Genomic DNA, 13,336 nt, shown 5'->3' on the forward strand with positions numbered 1-13,336 from the left:
TGCCGGGACCTCTGCACATGCGCACTACAGTGGGCGCGCATGTTCAGTAGCTCCAGGCGCCCAAAACTGTGTGGGAGGGGCCGAAGCACGCAGCCCCTAGCCCTGGCCGAATAGCCTCACTGGGACCCGGCTCCCCCCACCCCCGACCCGACTCCCGCTCCCCACCCCCCCCCGCCTCCGGACCGGACCCGACACCGACCCGACTCCCGCTACCCCCCCGGACTGGACCCGACACCGACCTGCGCTCCCGCTTCCCCCCCCGCCACCCCCACCCCCGGACTGGATCCGACCTGACCTCCCTCTCCCCGACCTGAACCGACCTCCCTCCCACCACCCACCCCCCGACCCGCGCTCCCCCCCGACCCGACGCCACCTACCTGTAAATCTGGTACTGGGGACGGGCCCTGCCCGAAGTCTCGGGCCCAGCCCGTTCAGCCTCCCTCCCCCTTCTCCTTCCCCCCTCCCCCAATCTCCTTCCCCCCACCCCACAATCTCCTCCCCCCCCAACAATCTCCTTCCCCCCCAACAATCTCCTTCCCCCCCCTTCTCCCCCCCTCCCCCTGCTCCCCCCAACCCCCTCCCCTCGCTGTCAGAAACACAGACACTGACAGACAGAGAATGAGAGACACACTCAGACAGACAGAGAGATAGAGACACTGACAGAGACACACTCGGGGGGGGGGGGGGCATCCCAGCACGCTGTTGGAGGGCTCCCGGTGCTGCAGTCGGTAAGTAGAAAATGCTTTATTTATTTATTTTTTTAATTATTTCTTATTAATTTTTTTTGATTGATTTATTGGTTGATTTATTGATGTATTTATCATTTATTATTGATGATGGCTCTTTATTTGTAAAACTGAAGTGTTTAATGTTTGTAAACTTCCCTTTAAACCCCCCCCACCATTCCCTACGCCTGATTTGTCACCTACGCCTGATTTTCTAAAGTGGAGACAAGGTTTTTTCGAGCGTACAAAAATCTTCACTTACTCCATTCTAAGTTGGTTTGGAGTAAGTTTTCACTCACAAAACTTTGAAATCAGGCGTAAGTGGCCGGACACGCCCCCTTTTGAAAAAGAAAATTCTGTTCCAAAGTGAAACTGTTCGAACTGACTAGAACTAGAGCAAACTAAATGACGAGAATTCCGATTTCTAAGATACTCCGTACTACACCAGTTGCTCCTAAAAATCAGGAGCAAATCATGTGGAAACTTGGGGCCATAGTTAGCTATCCACCATTTCTCTGGCACAACACTAATTATTAAATATATGCAGTAAGGTTGCTGCTATCTCTTCCTTAGATTCTTTTAAAATGCGTGGATGCAATCCATCCGGACCAAGGGTTTTATCCATGAGTTTGATTAGTTTCTTTCATATATCCCCTCTTTTTATTTTAAATGTACTTATCTCATTACTAATCTCATCATCCAATGTCATGTCCACCTGTTCTATCTACTGGTAAATACTGAAGCAAAATAATGATTTAATATTTCTGCCATCTCTCTACCCTTACCTGTGGTATTATCCTGTCTATCCCTTAATGGCCCTATTCCCATCCCAACCTTCCTTTTCTATTGATATGCCTGTAAAATAAACAAATATTTTGTTTAATGTTCCTTGATAATGTAATTTCATAGTTCCTCTTTGCCTTCCTAATTGCTTTTTTGACTTCTCTCCTAATCTTTCCGTATTCTCCCTTATCATGCACTCCCCTGCTGCCTCTTGCCTCACCCTCAAATGTTCCCTTGTGGCTTTATTCATCCATGGAGTCTCATTAGTGTTTAGTTTCTTTCCTTTTCGTGGAATCTATTGTTCATGTACTCTGTTGAACACCATTTTAAATATTTCCCATTGTTGCTCTACATCCTTTTTTGCCAATATTGTTGCCCATTTTATTTTCCCAAGTTCTATTCAGCCCCTCAAAATCTGCCTTTCTCTAATATATTACCCTAGTTTGTGTCATATTTATGTCCTTCTCGATTATCATCTTAATGATAATAATATGGCCACCATTGCCTCGATGTTCCTCTACTTTTACTTCTCTTATCTGCTCTGGTTCATTCCCCATTACTAGATCCAATAACGAATCCTCCCTTGTTGGGCTTTTTACATATTGGGTTAGAAAGGAGTCCTGTACACATTGTATGAACTCCATTCTCTTATCCCCTTTACCTACCTCTTCTATCCAATTAGTATCAGGGTAGTTGAAATCCCCCATGATTATTATTCTATGTTTATTACTCATTTCCTAAATTTGTCTGCATATTTCTTCCTCCACCTCCCTGTCTGTAGACTACACCTATAGTGTGATTGATCATTTATTATCTTTTATCTATCCAAATGGATTCTATTTTTGTCTTGCTGATAGCTGCATCACTTTTTTCTACTGCCATTGTGTTATCCCCAATAAGTACAGCTACTCCACCTCCCCATCACCCCCACCCTTATCTTTTCTAGATATGTTATACCCTGCAATGTTTAATTCCAAGTCCTGATTTTTCTGTAGCCATGTCTCAGTAATCCCTACAATGTCTGGTTTCTCGCAACACATGCCTCCAGCTCCCCGGTTTTATTACGGACACTGTGTACATTGCTGTGCAGCAATGTCTTGTCTAGGGGATTAGGATGGCATCAAGGATAGGCCCCTCTAGCTTTTGGCGCACTGGGTGTCATGCCCTTATTTCTGAAGATCTGTTCGTGCCCACTCATGCTTACAAAATCTAATGAAATGTTGTTTTTTCTTGCTCGCTGTTGTTACCAGATATTCGTTTTTCTAGTAATGTTCATTCTGCACCTTTAAAGAGATGTTACAACGACTGTGGTGTTGTCCATTCACATATTTTCTTTACTAGGCTGTTACCATTGGCCTCGAGGTTCGCAGAGCCATGCTGTAAATTTTGAAAATATTCCACTGCTACCTGTTCTTCAGGCACTTTCAAACCTTGCTCCTGTGAGGTAATGTACTGTGAAGATTATATCCAAAAATGGTTGTGCGTCATAGATCTCACTAGTTAGTCATCCAGATAGGAATACATTTAAAATATCTGAATGCGTAAATTAGCTGCTACTACCGACAGGAGATGGGTGAAATGCAGAATGGCAACTGACTTGCTTTTTGGTGAAGCTTGTGCAACATCTAGGTTTATCTCTGCTTGCAAAATGAGCCTTTATAAATCGAAGTTTGTAGCCATTGTGTGTCAGTAGATAACAGGGCTTCTTGCTTTCCCGGACATATGCTAAATTGTTTTTCTAGATCTAGCAAAAGGGATGTATTTATGTTGCTGCTCCAGCTGGGAGAACTCAATTTCCAGGTCTTATTTAGCCTGAGGTCATTTTTGGCCAAGGCATAAGGAATGATCTGGCATCTTAGGTCATTCTTTTTCTTTTTGATGAACTTGAATATCGGCCTCCAGTGGTAAGACGACAGCATTTCAAAATACTGCTCTAATGTACTGAGTCCATACCACCCAATTTCTCCTCAAATACTGTCCTTTCAGAGGTACACCACGGGCTTCAAGACGAAGTTTCAGTCACTGACTGTACTGCAATCTACTGCCAGCACTGAGATCTAATCTGCATAGAAAAACCATATGATCGACTTGTAATCATTATAAATATAAATAATTTCACATTAAAGATATCAAACTGACACACAGTAACAGCACATTGAAAAATCTTTCATGCTGCTTTGGCAAAGTCAGGAATGAATGTTAAGAACAATACTGGTTCATGTCATTTGGAAAAAAAAACTCAACAAGTGACACAGCTGGATAGGTTTGCTGTTAACTCTGTGTAGTGAACTGGTTATTTCTCACAGCTTATATTCTCAGCGGTGATAAAGTGAACCCATGACAATGCTTTAGGATTTGGTACATTTATCATGGTCAACCACCATATTGATTCGCACTGTTATTTAAATTTTCACAATGCATGGTGAAGAACATCATTGTAAACTAAATCTGCTTTTAGTTTTTAACAAAGAAACTTACATTCTTGTACAGCTGTTCTGCAAGCTCTCGTATGTGTTTTAACATTTTTGGTGGAATTCCCTCCTCAGTTTTGATTCGTTCCACATCAAATGCAACCAACTATAAAAAAAGTAAAAACTGTAAAAACAACAATTTATATCCCACAATCAGGAAACACTGCAATTGATTAAAAATAAATACCACTGTGTATATTTTAGAACTGAAATGTTTCGCTCTTCAATTTCTGACCGACTTCAGATGCTCCAAATAAGCTTTAATCATTAACTTATGAATTAATAAAATACCAACTTATTTATTGGGGAAAGTGCACACTGTTTATCAAATGGGAAAAATATGGTTTGTTACTAAGAATATGTGGTAAAGGCCCAAGGTCCAGAGCGCAGGACACAGCCAATGTTGAAGAGTTCCATTCTCCCATTGAAAGCTGGTAACCAGAATACTTTTTCCTGTACCAGTGGATGCTGAAGAGACTCCTGTTCCTCAAGGCAGCAGTCAGTGGGGCACTCCATCAACACCCTGCAAAAGCCTCCAAATTCAGGATCAGGCTGCCAAGGAGCCCAAGACAATGGGTTAGCCTGTACTTAAGGGCACTGAGAGAAGGGTCACTTCTATCCCAACAGGCTCATAGTATTTCACAGCAGCTGACTAAATCTCAGACCCCAGGCACCTCAGGTGGCATTTAGAATGATCAGAATAGTACAGAGAAAATGTTGCATGATTACAAGGGGCATGCACGGTGGGAATAATAGCAAGAGCTATTTTTGTAAACTGTTGTAATAAATCACTGGAATAATTGATTGTAAGGAACAGGTAATATGTTGATGTTGAAACCAGGTTTGTGATAGATAGTTTTAAGGAACACGTTTTATTTAGATCAGACTTAAGGTTTTGACAGAAGGCAGGTTTTGATGGGCTGAGACTTCCAAAAAATATTGTTCTATACAACTGTGAAGGTATCTTGAATAAGTTTCGTTCACAGGCCTGGTCTTCAGCATCAGCAGCATCATCATAAGCCCCTCTGGATATCTACTATTTCCTTACTACAAAGTTATGAAGCACACAACATGTTGACACAATTTGAGAGATTGAGCTTGGTGCATACACAAGGCACCCTTTGTTTGAGCATCCCAATGGCTTGATCAAATCTAAGCATTTTCTTCATGTGTGCTCGATTGCACCACTCTTCTGCAGCACTGTGGTCCTATGAAAGGGTGTGATGAGCCACGGAAGTAGTGGGCATCCCTCTTCAACCAGCAGCTATCCTGCACCTTGCCCTGCTGTTGATATAGAGCTAAGACATATCGAAGGAAATATAGACATTGGTGGTAGAAAAAATAATGGAATTCGTACTGAAGGAGAAAATAGAAAAACATCTAGAAACCAAAAATATAATAATGAATAATCAGCATGGATTTCAAAAGGGAAAGTATTGCTTGACCAACTTCAATGAATTATTTAAAGTGGTAACAGAGAGAGTAGACAAGGGTGATACAGTAGATGTAACATATCGAGATTTCCAAAAGGTCTTCAATAATGTATCATAGAAACTTACAGCACAGAAGGAGGCCATTCGGCCCATTGTGCCTGTGCTGGCTCTTAGAAAGAGCAGCCATGTTTAGTCCCACATTTCCGCTTTTTGTCCATAACCCTGTAAGTTCCTCATCCTAAAGAACCTGTCCAACTCCCCCTTAAAATTATTCATGGAATCAGCTTCCAGCACCTTTTCAGGTACCACATAATAGACTAATGAATAAGAAGATAGCATGCAGAGTCAGGGGATAAGTAGCAGAATAGATAGCTGGCTGGCTGAAAGACAGAAATCAGAGAGTAGGGGTATTTAGACTGGCAGAAGGTGGGGCTTGGGGTCCCGCAAGGATCAGTGCTGGGACCACTGTTGTTCACAACTTCTATTAACAATTTAGGCTTTGGTATCAAAAGCACAATTTCAAAATTTGTAGAGGACGCCAAGTTGGGAGGGTTAGTCAACACTGAGGAGGACTGCAACAAATTGCAGGAGGACATTCATAAAATTGCAGAATGTGCATGTAATTAGCAAATGAATTTCAGCATAGGTAAATGGGAGGTATTACATTTTGGTAAGAAAAATAAGGAGGTCACATATTACTTGGAAAATAAGAATCTAAATGGGGTAGAGGAGCAAAGGGATCTGGGAATGCAAATATACAAATCATTAAAAGTTGCGATGCAGATCAATAAGGCCATAACAAAAGCAAAGCAAGCACTAGATTTTATTTCAAGAGGGATAGAATTGAAAAGATGATAAGTAATACCAGCTTGTACCAAACCTTGGTTTGGCCACACTTGGAAGTACCTGTACGGTGTACAGTTCTGTTCGCCATATTATAAAAAGGATATAGAGGCACTGGAGAGGGTGCAAAAAAGATTTACAAGGATTATACCAGAACTACAAGGTTCTACGTATCAGGAAAGGATGAACAGGCTGAGTCTCTTGTTTCTTAAAAAGAGAAGGCTGAGACCTAATAGAGATCTTTAAAATTATGATAAGAGTAGACACAGAGAGAATGTTTCTACTTGTGGGGGAAAAGCAAAACTAGAGGCCATCAATATAAGATAGTCACCAAGAAACTAAATAGGGAATTCAGAAGAAACATCTTTATCCAGGGAGTGGTGAAAATGTGGAACTCGCTATCATAGGGAGTATAGGGCGAATAGTATAGATGCATTTAAGAGGAAGCTAGATAAGCATACGAGGGAGAAGGGAATAGAGGGTTATGCTGATAGTTAGAGGAGGAAGGATCAGAGAAGGCTCGAGCGGAGCATAAACACCGGCATGGACTAGTTGGGCCAAATGGCCTGTTTCTGTGCTGTAGATTCTAAGTAATTCTATGTAACATACTTGACTAACAAAGTAAAAGCATCATGACAGCTCCCTACAAATTATATACAGGAAGCTATTTTGACAGAGAACCAATACATTTAGGGAATGGAAGCCTTTGCAGTTCATATAAACGAGGGGTTTACATTTGGAGCACACATGTCAGAGAGTGCCAAAACTATGCCCCATGTCCCTAAGAAATCTGGCAGTTCTGATAGACCCCAGTCATCTTTCTGGGACCATTGTAAAATGATATAAACTGAGCTGCCCTGACACGAGAGGACTTTGATGACGTGACTTATAGAGGAATATGCAGAGAATTGGCTTATCTGGCAACGGTCCCCTGTGGCTCCCTGGAATCAAATTGTGGTATACAAGTTGAGAGCCATGGTCATGTTCTTTCTCTGCTATGGTGTATGTTGTGGACCTTCAGATCTGGCTTCAGCAATAAACAGCACTCTTTTAAAACGTCATGACTACAGCGTAGCCTCCTGAGATAGAGATCCTATGAAAGGTCTCCAAAAGTATGTGCATTACTACATCCTGCAGGATGGATAGTGCTAGGAGGCCCTGGCGTTCCTTTCGTGATTAAAATGGCGGCGCCTCTTCCTCTAGAGAAATTGTGTAAAGTGGGATTTCCATTAGGAAGCCCTTTTGCAGACTTCAGATACGAGCTCTGTAGTTGTTTCTAAATATAATGCTCGTCAAGGATAAAGCAGAATGTAAATAAATGCTTCCCAGGCGATTTTCTTTTTCCCAAAACTAGCAGTCAAACTTATAAGATGAGCAAAAGTCTCCACAAGCATTCTCACTTGAGCAATTTCCTTTTAAAGAAGTTCTTTAGCCTGAATGAGCAGGTCCTGGCAAACTGTGCCCTTTAAAGAAAAAGAAAAAGACAGACTTGCATTTATATAATGTATTTCGCAACCTCAGGATGTTCCAAAGTGCTTTACAGCCAATGAAGTACTTTTGAAATGTAGTCACTGTCGTAATATAGGAAACAGTGCAGTCAATTTAAATAGTGCCACAGATTCAGAGGGGGAAATGGAAAGGTAGAAGTCCTGGAATTTAGGAAAGGTGATTGACATCTTCGCGCTTCTTCGTTTGAAACCGAATGGAATTTGTGTCAGGTCTCTTCTAAGGCAGACACCCAGTGAACATTATATTTGGCCCAAGTTCCTGACCCACAAGACACAAACACAGACTTGGACCCTTCCCAACCTAGGAATTTTGCGGCCCATATACCTTGAACTATATTTAAGAAAAAAATAAGCATTCAAAAAAATGCTGTGAATTTTATTTTGCCAGCAAAACATACGAGAATCCAATAATGTATCTGGACACTACATGAGCTCAGCTGGCCTCACTTCCTCTTTTCCTGTGTACACAAATATGTAAAGATGATACTTTCATTTATATAGCACCTTTCTCATCCTCAAGAGATCCTAAAGCACTTCACAAGCAATGAACTACTTTTCAAGTATAGTCGCTGTTGTTAAGCAAACAGAAGTGGCAGACAATTTGTGCACAGGATGTTCCACAACCAGCAATGGGATGCAAGACCAGTTAATCTTTTTTCTGTGGCATTGGTTGAAGGATAAATGTTATCCAATACACAGAGGAAACTCCCTGCTCTTCTTCCAATAGCGCCATGGGTTCTTTTGTGTCCACTTTAAGAGGCAGACAGAACATTAGTTTAATATCTCATGTAAAAGACAGAACCTCCGACAATGCAGCAGTCCCTCAATACAGAAACATAGAAAATAGGTGCAGGAGTAGGCCATTCGGCCCTTCGAGCCTGCACCGCCATTCAATGAGTTCATGGCTGAACATGCAACTTCAGTACCCCATTCCTGCTTTCTCGCCATACCCCTTGATCCCCCTAGTAGTAAGGACTATATCTAACTCTTTTTTGAATATATTTAGTGAATTGGCCTCAACAACTTTCTGTGGTAGAGAATTCCACAGGTTCACCACTCTCTGGGTGAAGAAGTTTCTCCTCATCTCGGTCCTAAATGGCTTACCCCTTATCCTTAGAATGCGACCCCTGGTTCTGGACTTCCCCAACATTGGGAACATTCTTTCCGCATTTAACCTGTCTAAACCCGTCAGAATTTTAAACGTTTCTATGAGATCTCCTCTCATTCTTCTGAACTCCAGTGAATATAAGCCCAGTTGATCCAGTCTTTCTTGATATGTCAGTCCCGCCATCCCGGGAATCAGTCTGGTGAACCTTCGCTGTACTCCCTCAATAGCAAGAATGTCCTTCCTCAAGTTAGGAGACCAAAACTGTGCACAATACTCCAGGTGTGGCCTCACCAAGGCCCTGTACAACTGTAGTAACGCTTCCCTGCCCCTGTACTCAAATCCCCTCGCTATGAAGGCCAACATGCCATTTGCTTTGTTAACCACCTGCTGTATCTGCATGCCAACCTTCAATGACTGATGTACCATGACACCCAGGTCTCGTTGCACCTCCCCTTTTCCTAATCTGTCACCATTCAGATAATAGTCTGTCTCTCTGTTTTTACCACCGAAGTGGATAACCTCACATTTATCCACATTATACTTCATTTGCCATGCATTTGCCCACTCACCTAACCTATCCAAGTCACTCTGCAGCCTCACAGCATCCTCCTCGCAGCTCACACTGCCACCCAACTTAGTGTCATCTGCAAATTTGGAGATACTACATTTAATCCCCTCGTCTAAATCATTAATGTACATTGTAAACAGCTGGGGCCTCAGCACAGAACCTTGCGGTACCCCACTAGTCACTGCCTGCCATTCTGAAAAGTTCCCATTTACTCCTACTCTTTGGTTCCTGTCTGCCAACCAGTTCTCAATCCACGTCAGCACACTACCCCCAATCCCGTGTGCTTTAAATGTGCACATTAATCTCTTGTGTGGGACCTTGTCGAAACTGAAGTGTCAGCCGAGATTACCTTTTAAATACTGGAGTGGGGATTGAACCCACTAGTTTCTGACACAAAGGCAAGCGTGCTACCCCTGGGAGAAGTTAACACCATGAAGAGCATAACTCAATAGCTTTTCAATGGCAAACATATAATAGAAGTCAGACAAAACTACAATTTTTGGAAGCATACTGGATTTTTAAAGGCTCAGCATTGCTAAGATCCTTCAAATATGTATGCATCTGGTGAGAGAGTCGAGCTATTAGAACTGTCTGCTCTTCTCTAGTTTTCTGTGGAAAACAGACTGACGGTCTAGATTCATCAGGAATACAGGAATCAGGCGCTTAAGGTTGCATACATCATCAGTTTTCAAGAGCAGAGGGGTTTTCTTAGAATTTGTGCTTTTTATACGCTGACCATTCTATTCATACTTTAAAAACAAATCAAAACATTAACTCCTTATTATGTTATCAGTATAATCGTATAATAGTTGCACACATACATCTCTTACCTTTTGTTTTATAAAATATAATCTAATTGTGGTGGTCACCATGACTGTTCGGATGAATAATTAACACTTTTACCAATGAGATACACTTTCAAAATAATGTGGATTAGCACCACTGATCTCTCTGACTGAAATACCTCATATCTCAGGCTATAAGCTAATCATAAAGGCTGTTGAGCAGAATTAAACAGAAGCAAAAGCATGACTTGAAATCTGTTTCAAAATAATAAACATCATGATTTATGAAGGGGAAGTCATGTTTGACAAATTTGCTGGAATTCTTTGAGGATGTAACAAACAGGGTGGATAAAGGGGAACCAGTGGATAGAAACATAGAAAATAGGTGCAGGAGCAGGCCATTCAGCCCTTCTAGCCTGCACCGCCATTCAATGAGTTCATGGCTGAACATGAAACTTCAGTACCCCATTCCTGCTTTCTCGCCATACCCCTTGATCCCCCGAGTAGTAAGGACTTCATCTAACTCCCTTTTGAATATATTTAGTGAATTGGCCCCAACCACTTTCTGTGGCAGAGAATTCCACAGGTTCACCACTCTCTGGATGAAGAAGTCTCTCCTCATCTCGGTCCTAAATGGCTTACCCCTTATCCTTAGACTGTGACCCCAGGTTCTGGACTTCCCCAACATTGGGAACATTCTTCCTGCATCTAACCTGTCTAAACCCGTCAGGATTTTAAATGTTTCTATGAGGTCCCCTCTCATTCTTCTGAACTCCAGAGAATACAAGCCCAGTTGATCCAGTCTTTCTCGATAGGTCAGTCCCACCATCCCGGGAATCAGTCTGGTGAATCTTCGCTGCACTCCCTCAATAGCAAGAATGTCCTTACTCAAGTTAGGAGACCAACAATACTCCAGGTGTGGCCTCACCAAGGCCCTGTACAACTGTAGCAACACCTCCCTGCCCCTGTACTCAAATCCCCTCGCTATGAAGGCCAACATGCCATTTGCTTTCTTAACCGCCTGCTGCACCTGCATGCCAACCTTCAATGACTGATGTACCATGACACCCAGGTCTCGTTGCACTTTCCCTTTTCCTAATCTGTCACCATTCAGATAATAGTCTGTCTCTCTGTTTTTACCACCAAAGTGGATAACCTCACATTTATCCACATTATACTTCATCTGCCATGCATTTGCCCACTCACCTAACCTATCCAAGTCACTCTGCAGCCTCATAGCATCCTCCTCGCAGCTCACACTGCCACCCAACTTAGTGTCATCCACAAATTTGGAGATACTACATTCAATCCCCTCGTCTAAATCATTAATGTACAATGTAAACAGCTGGGGCCCCAGCACAGAACCTTGCGGTACCCCACTAGTCACTGCCTGCCATTCTGAAAAGTACCCATTTACTCCTACTCTTTGCTTCCTGTCTGACAATCAGTTCTCAATCCACGTCAGCACACTACCCCCAATCCCATGTGCTTTAACTTTGTACATTAATCTCTTGTGTGGGACCTGTACAAGATAAAAGTTCACAGGGGTGGGGTAATATATTAGCATGGATAGAGGATTGGCTAACAGAAAACAGAGAGTCGGGATAAATGGTGCATTCTCTGGTTGGCAACCAGTAACCAGTGGGGTGCCGCAGGGATCAGTGCTGGGGCCCCAACTACTTACAATCTATATTAACAACTTGGAAGAAGGGACTGAGTGTAACGTAGCCAAGTTTGCTGACGATACAAAGATGGGAGGAAAAGCAATGTGTGAGGAGGACACAAAAAATCTGCAAAAGGACATAGACATGCTAAGTGAGTGGGCAAAAATTTGGCAGATGGAGTATTAATGTTGGAAAGTGTGAGGTTATGGATTTTGGCAGAAAAAAAATCAAAGAGCAAGCTATTATTTAAATGGAGAAAGATTGCAAAGTGTCACAGTACAGCTGGACCTGGGGGTACTTGTGCATGAAACACAAAAGGATAGTATGCAGGTACAGCAAGTGATCAGGAAGGCCAATGGAATCTTGGCCTTTATTGCAAAGGGGATGGAGTATAAAAGCAGGGAAATCTTGCTACAGCTATACAGGGTATTGGTGAGGTCACACCTGGAATACTTTGCAAAAGGATATACTTGCTTTGGAGGCAGTTCAGAGAAAGTTCACTAGGTTGATTCCGGAGATGAGGGGATTGACTTATGAGGAAAGGTTGAGTAGGTTGGGCCTCTACTCATTGGAATTCAGAAGACTGTATAAGATTATGAGGGGGCTTGACAAGGTGGATGCAGAGAGGATGTTTCCACTGATGGGGAAGATTAGAACTAGAGGGCATGATCTTAGAATAAGGGGTCGCCCATTTAAAACTGAGATGAGGAGAAATTTCTTCTCTGAGGATTGTAAATCTGTGGAATTTGCTGCCTCAGAGAGCTGTGGAAACTGGGACATTGAATAAATTTGGGACAGAAATAGACAGTTTCTTAAACTATAAGGGGATAAGAGGTTATGGGGAGCGGGCAGGGAAGTGGAGCGGAGTCCATGATCAGATCAGCCATGATCTTATTGAATGGCGGAGCAGGCTCGAAGGGCCGTATGGCCTACTCCTGTTCCTGTCTCTTATGTTCTTATCATAATTCTTATAACTTGGAACATATGCCTGTGAGGAAATGGAATTAAATCTTAATGAGTGTTCCACTAGTCTCTGTTCATCAACTAAGTGCCAGCTCAGTGGGTAACACACTCATCTCGGAGTCAGAAGGTTGTGGGTTCAAGTCCACTCCAGGAATTTTGAGCACATAAATCTAGGCTGACACTCCAGTGCAGTGCTGAGCGAGTGCTGCGCGAGTGCTGCACTGTCAGAGGTGCCATCTTTCGGATGAGATGTTAAACCGAGGCCCCGCCTGCCCTCTCAGTTGATGTAAAAGATCCCATTGCACTATTTCGAAGAAGAGCAGGGGAGTTATCCCCGGTATCCTGGCCAATATTTATCCCTCAATTAACATAACAAAAACAGATTATCTGGTCATTATCACACTGCTGTTTGTGGGAGCTTGCTTGTGCGCAAATTAGCAGCTGCGTTTCCCACATTCCAAAAGCACTTAATTGGCTGTAAAGCG

The 13,336-nt window shown here is 42.6% G+C and overlaps 1 protein-coding gene across 1 annotated transcript in view; it reads right to left on the bottom strand.

Annotated features, from left to right (window-relative positions):
- Window positions 1-13,336, bottom strand: part of sbf2 (SET binding factor 2) — a 715,543-nt gene that overhangs the window by 287,792 nt on the left and 414,415 nt on the right. Inside the window, exon 14 of the mRNA XM_070898748.1 lies at window positions 3,987-4,085. Coding sequence (XP_070754849.1) covers window positions 3,987-4,085 — 99 coding nt within the window. The remainder of the gene's footprint in view (window positions 1-3,986; window positions 4,086-13,336) is intronic.

The sequence above is a fragment of the Pristiophorus japonicus genome, chromosome 14 (genome assembly GCF_044704955.1).
Source record: "Pristiophorus japonicus isolate sPriJap1 chromosome 14, sPriJap1.hap1, whole genome shotgun sequence".
Taxonomy (NCBI): domain Eukaryota; kingdom Metazoa; phylum Chordata; class Chondrichthyes; family Pristiophoridae; genus Pristiophorus; species Pristiophorus japonicus.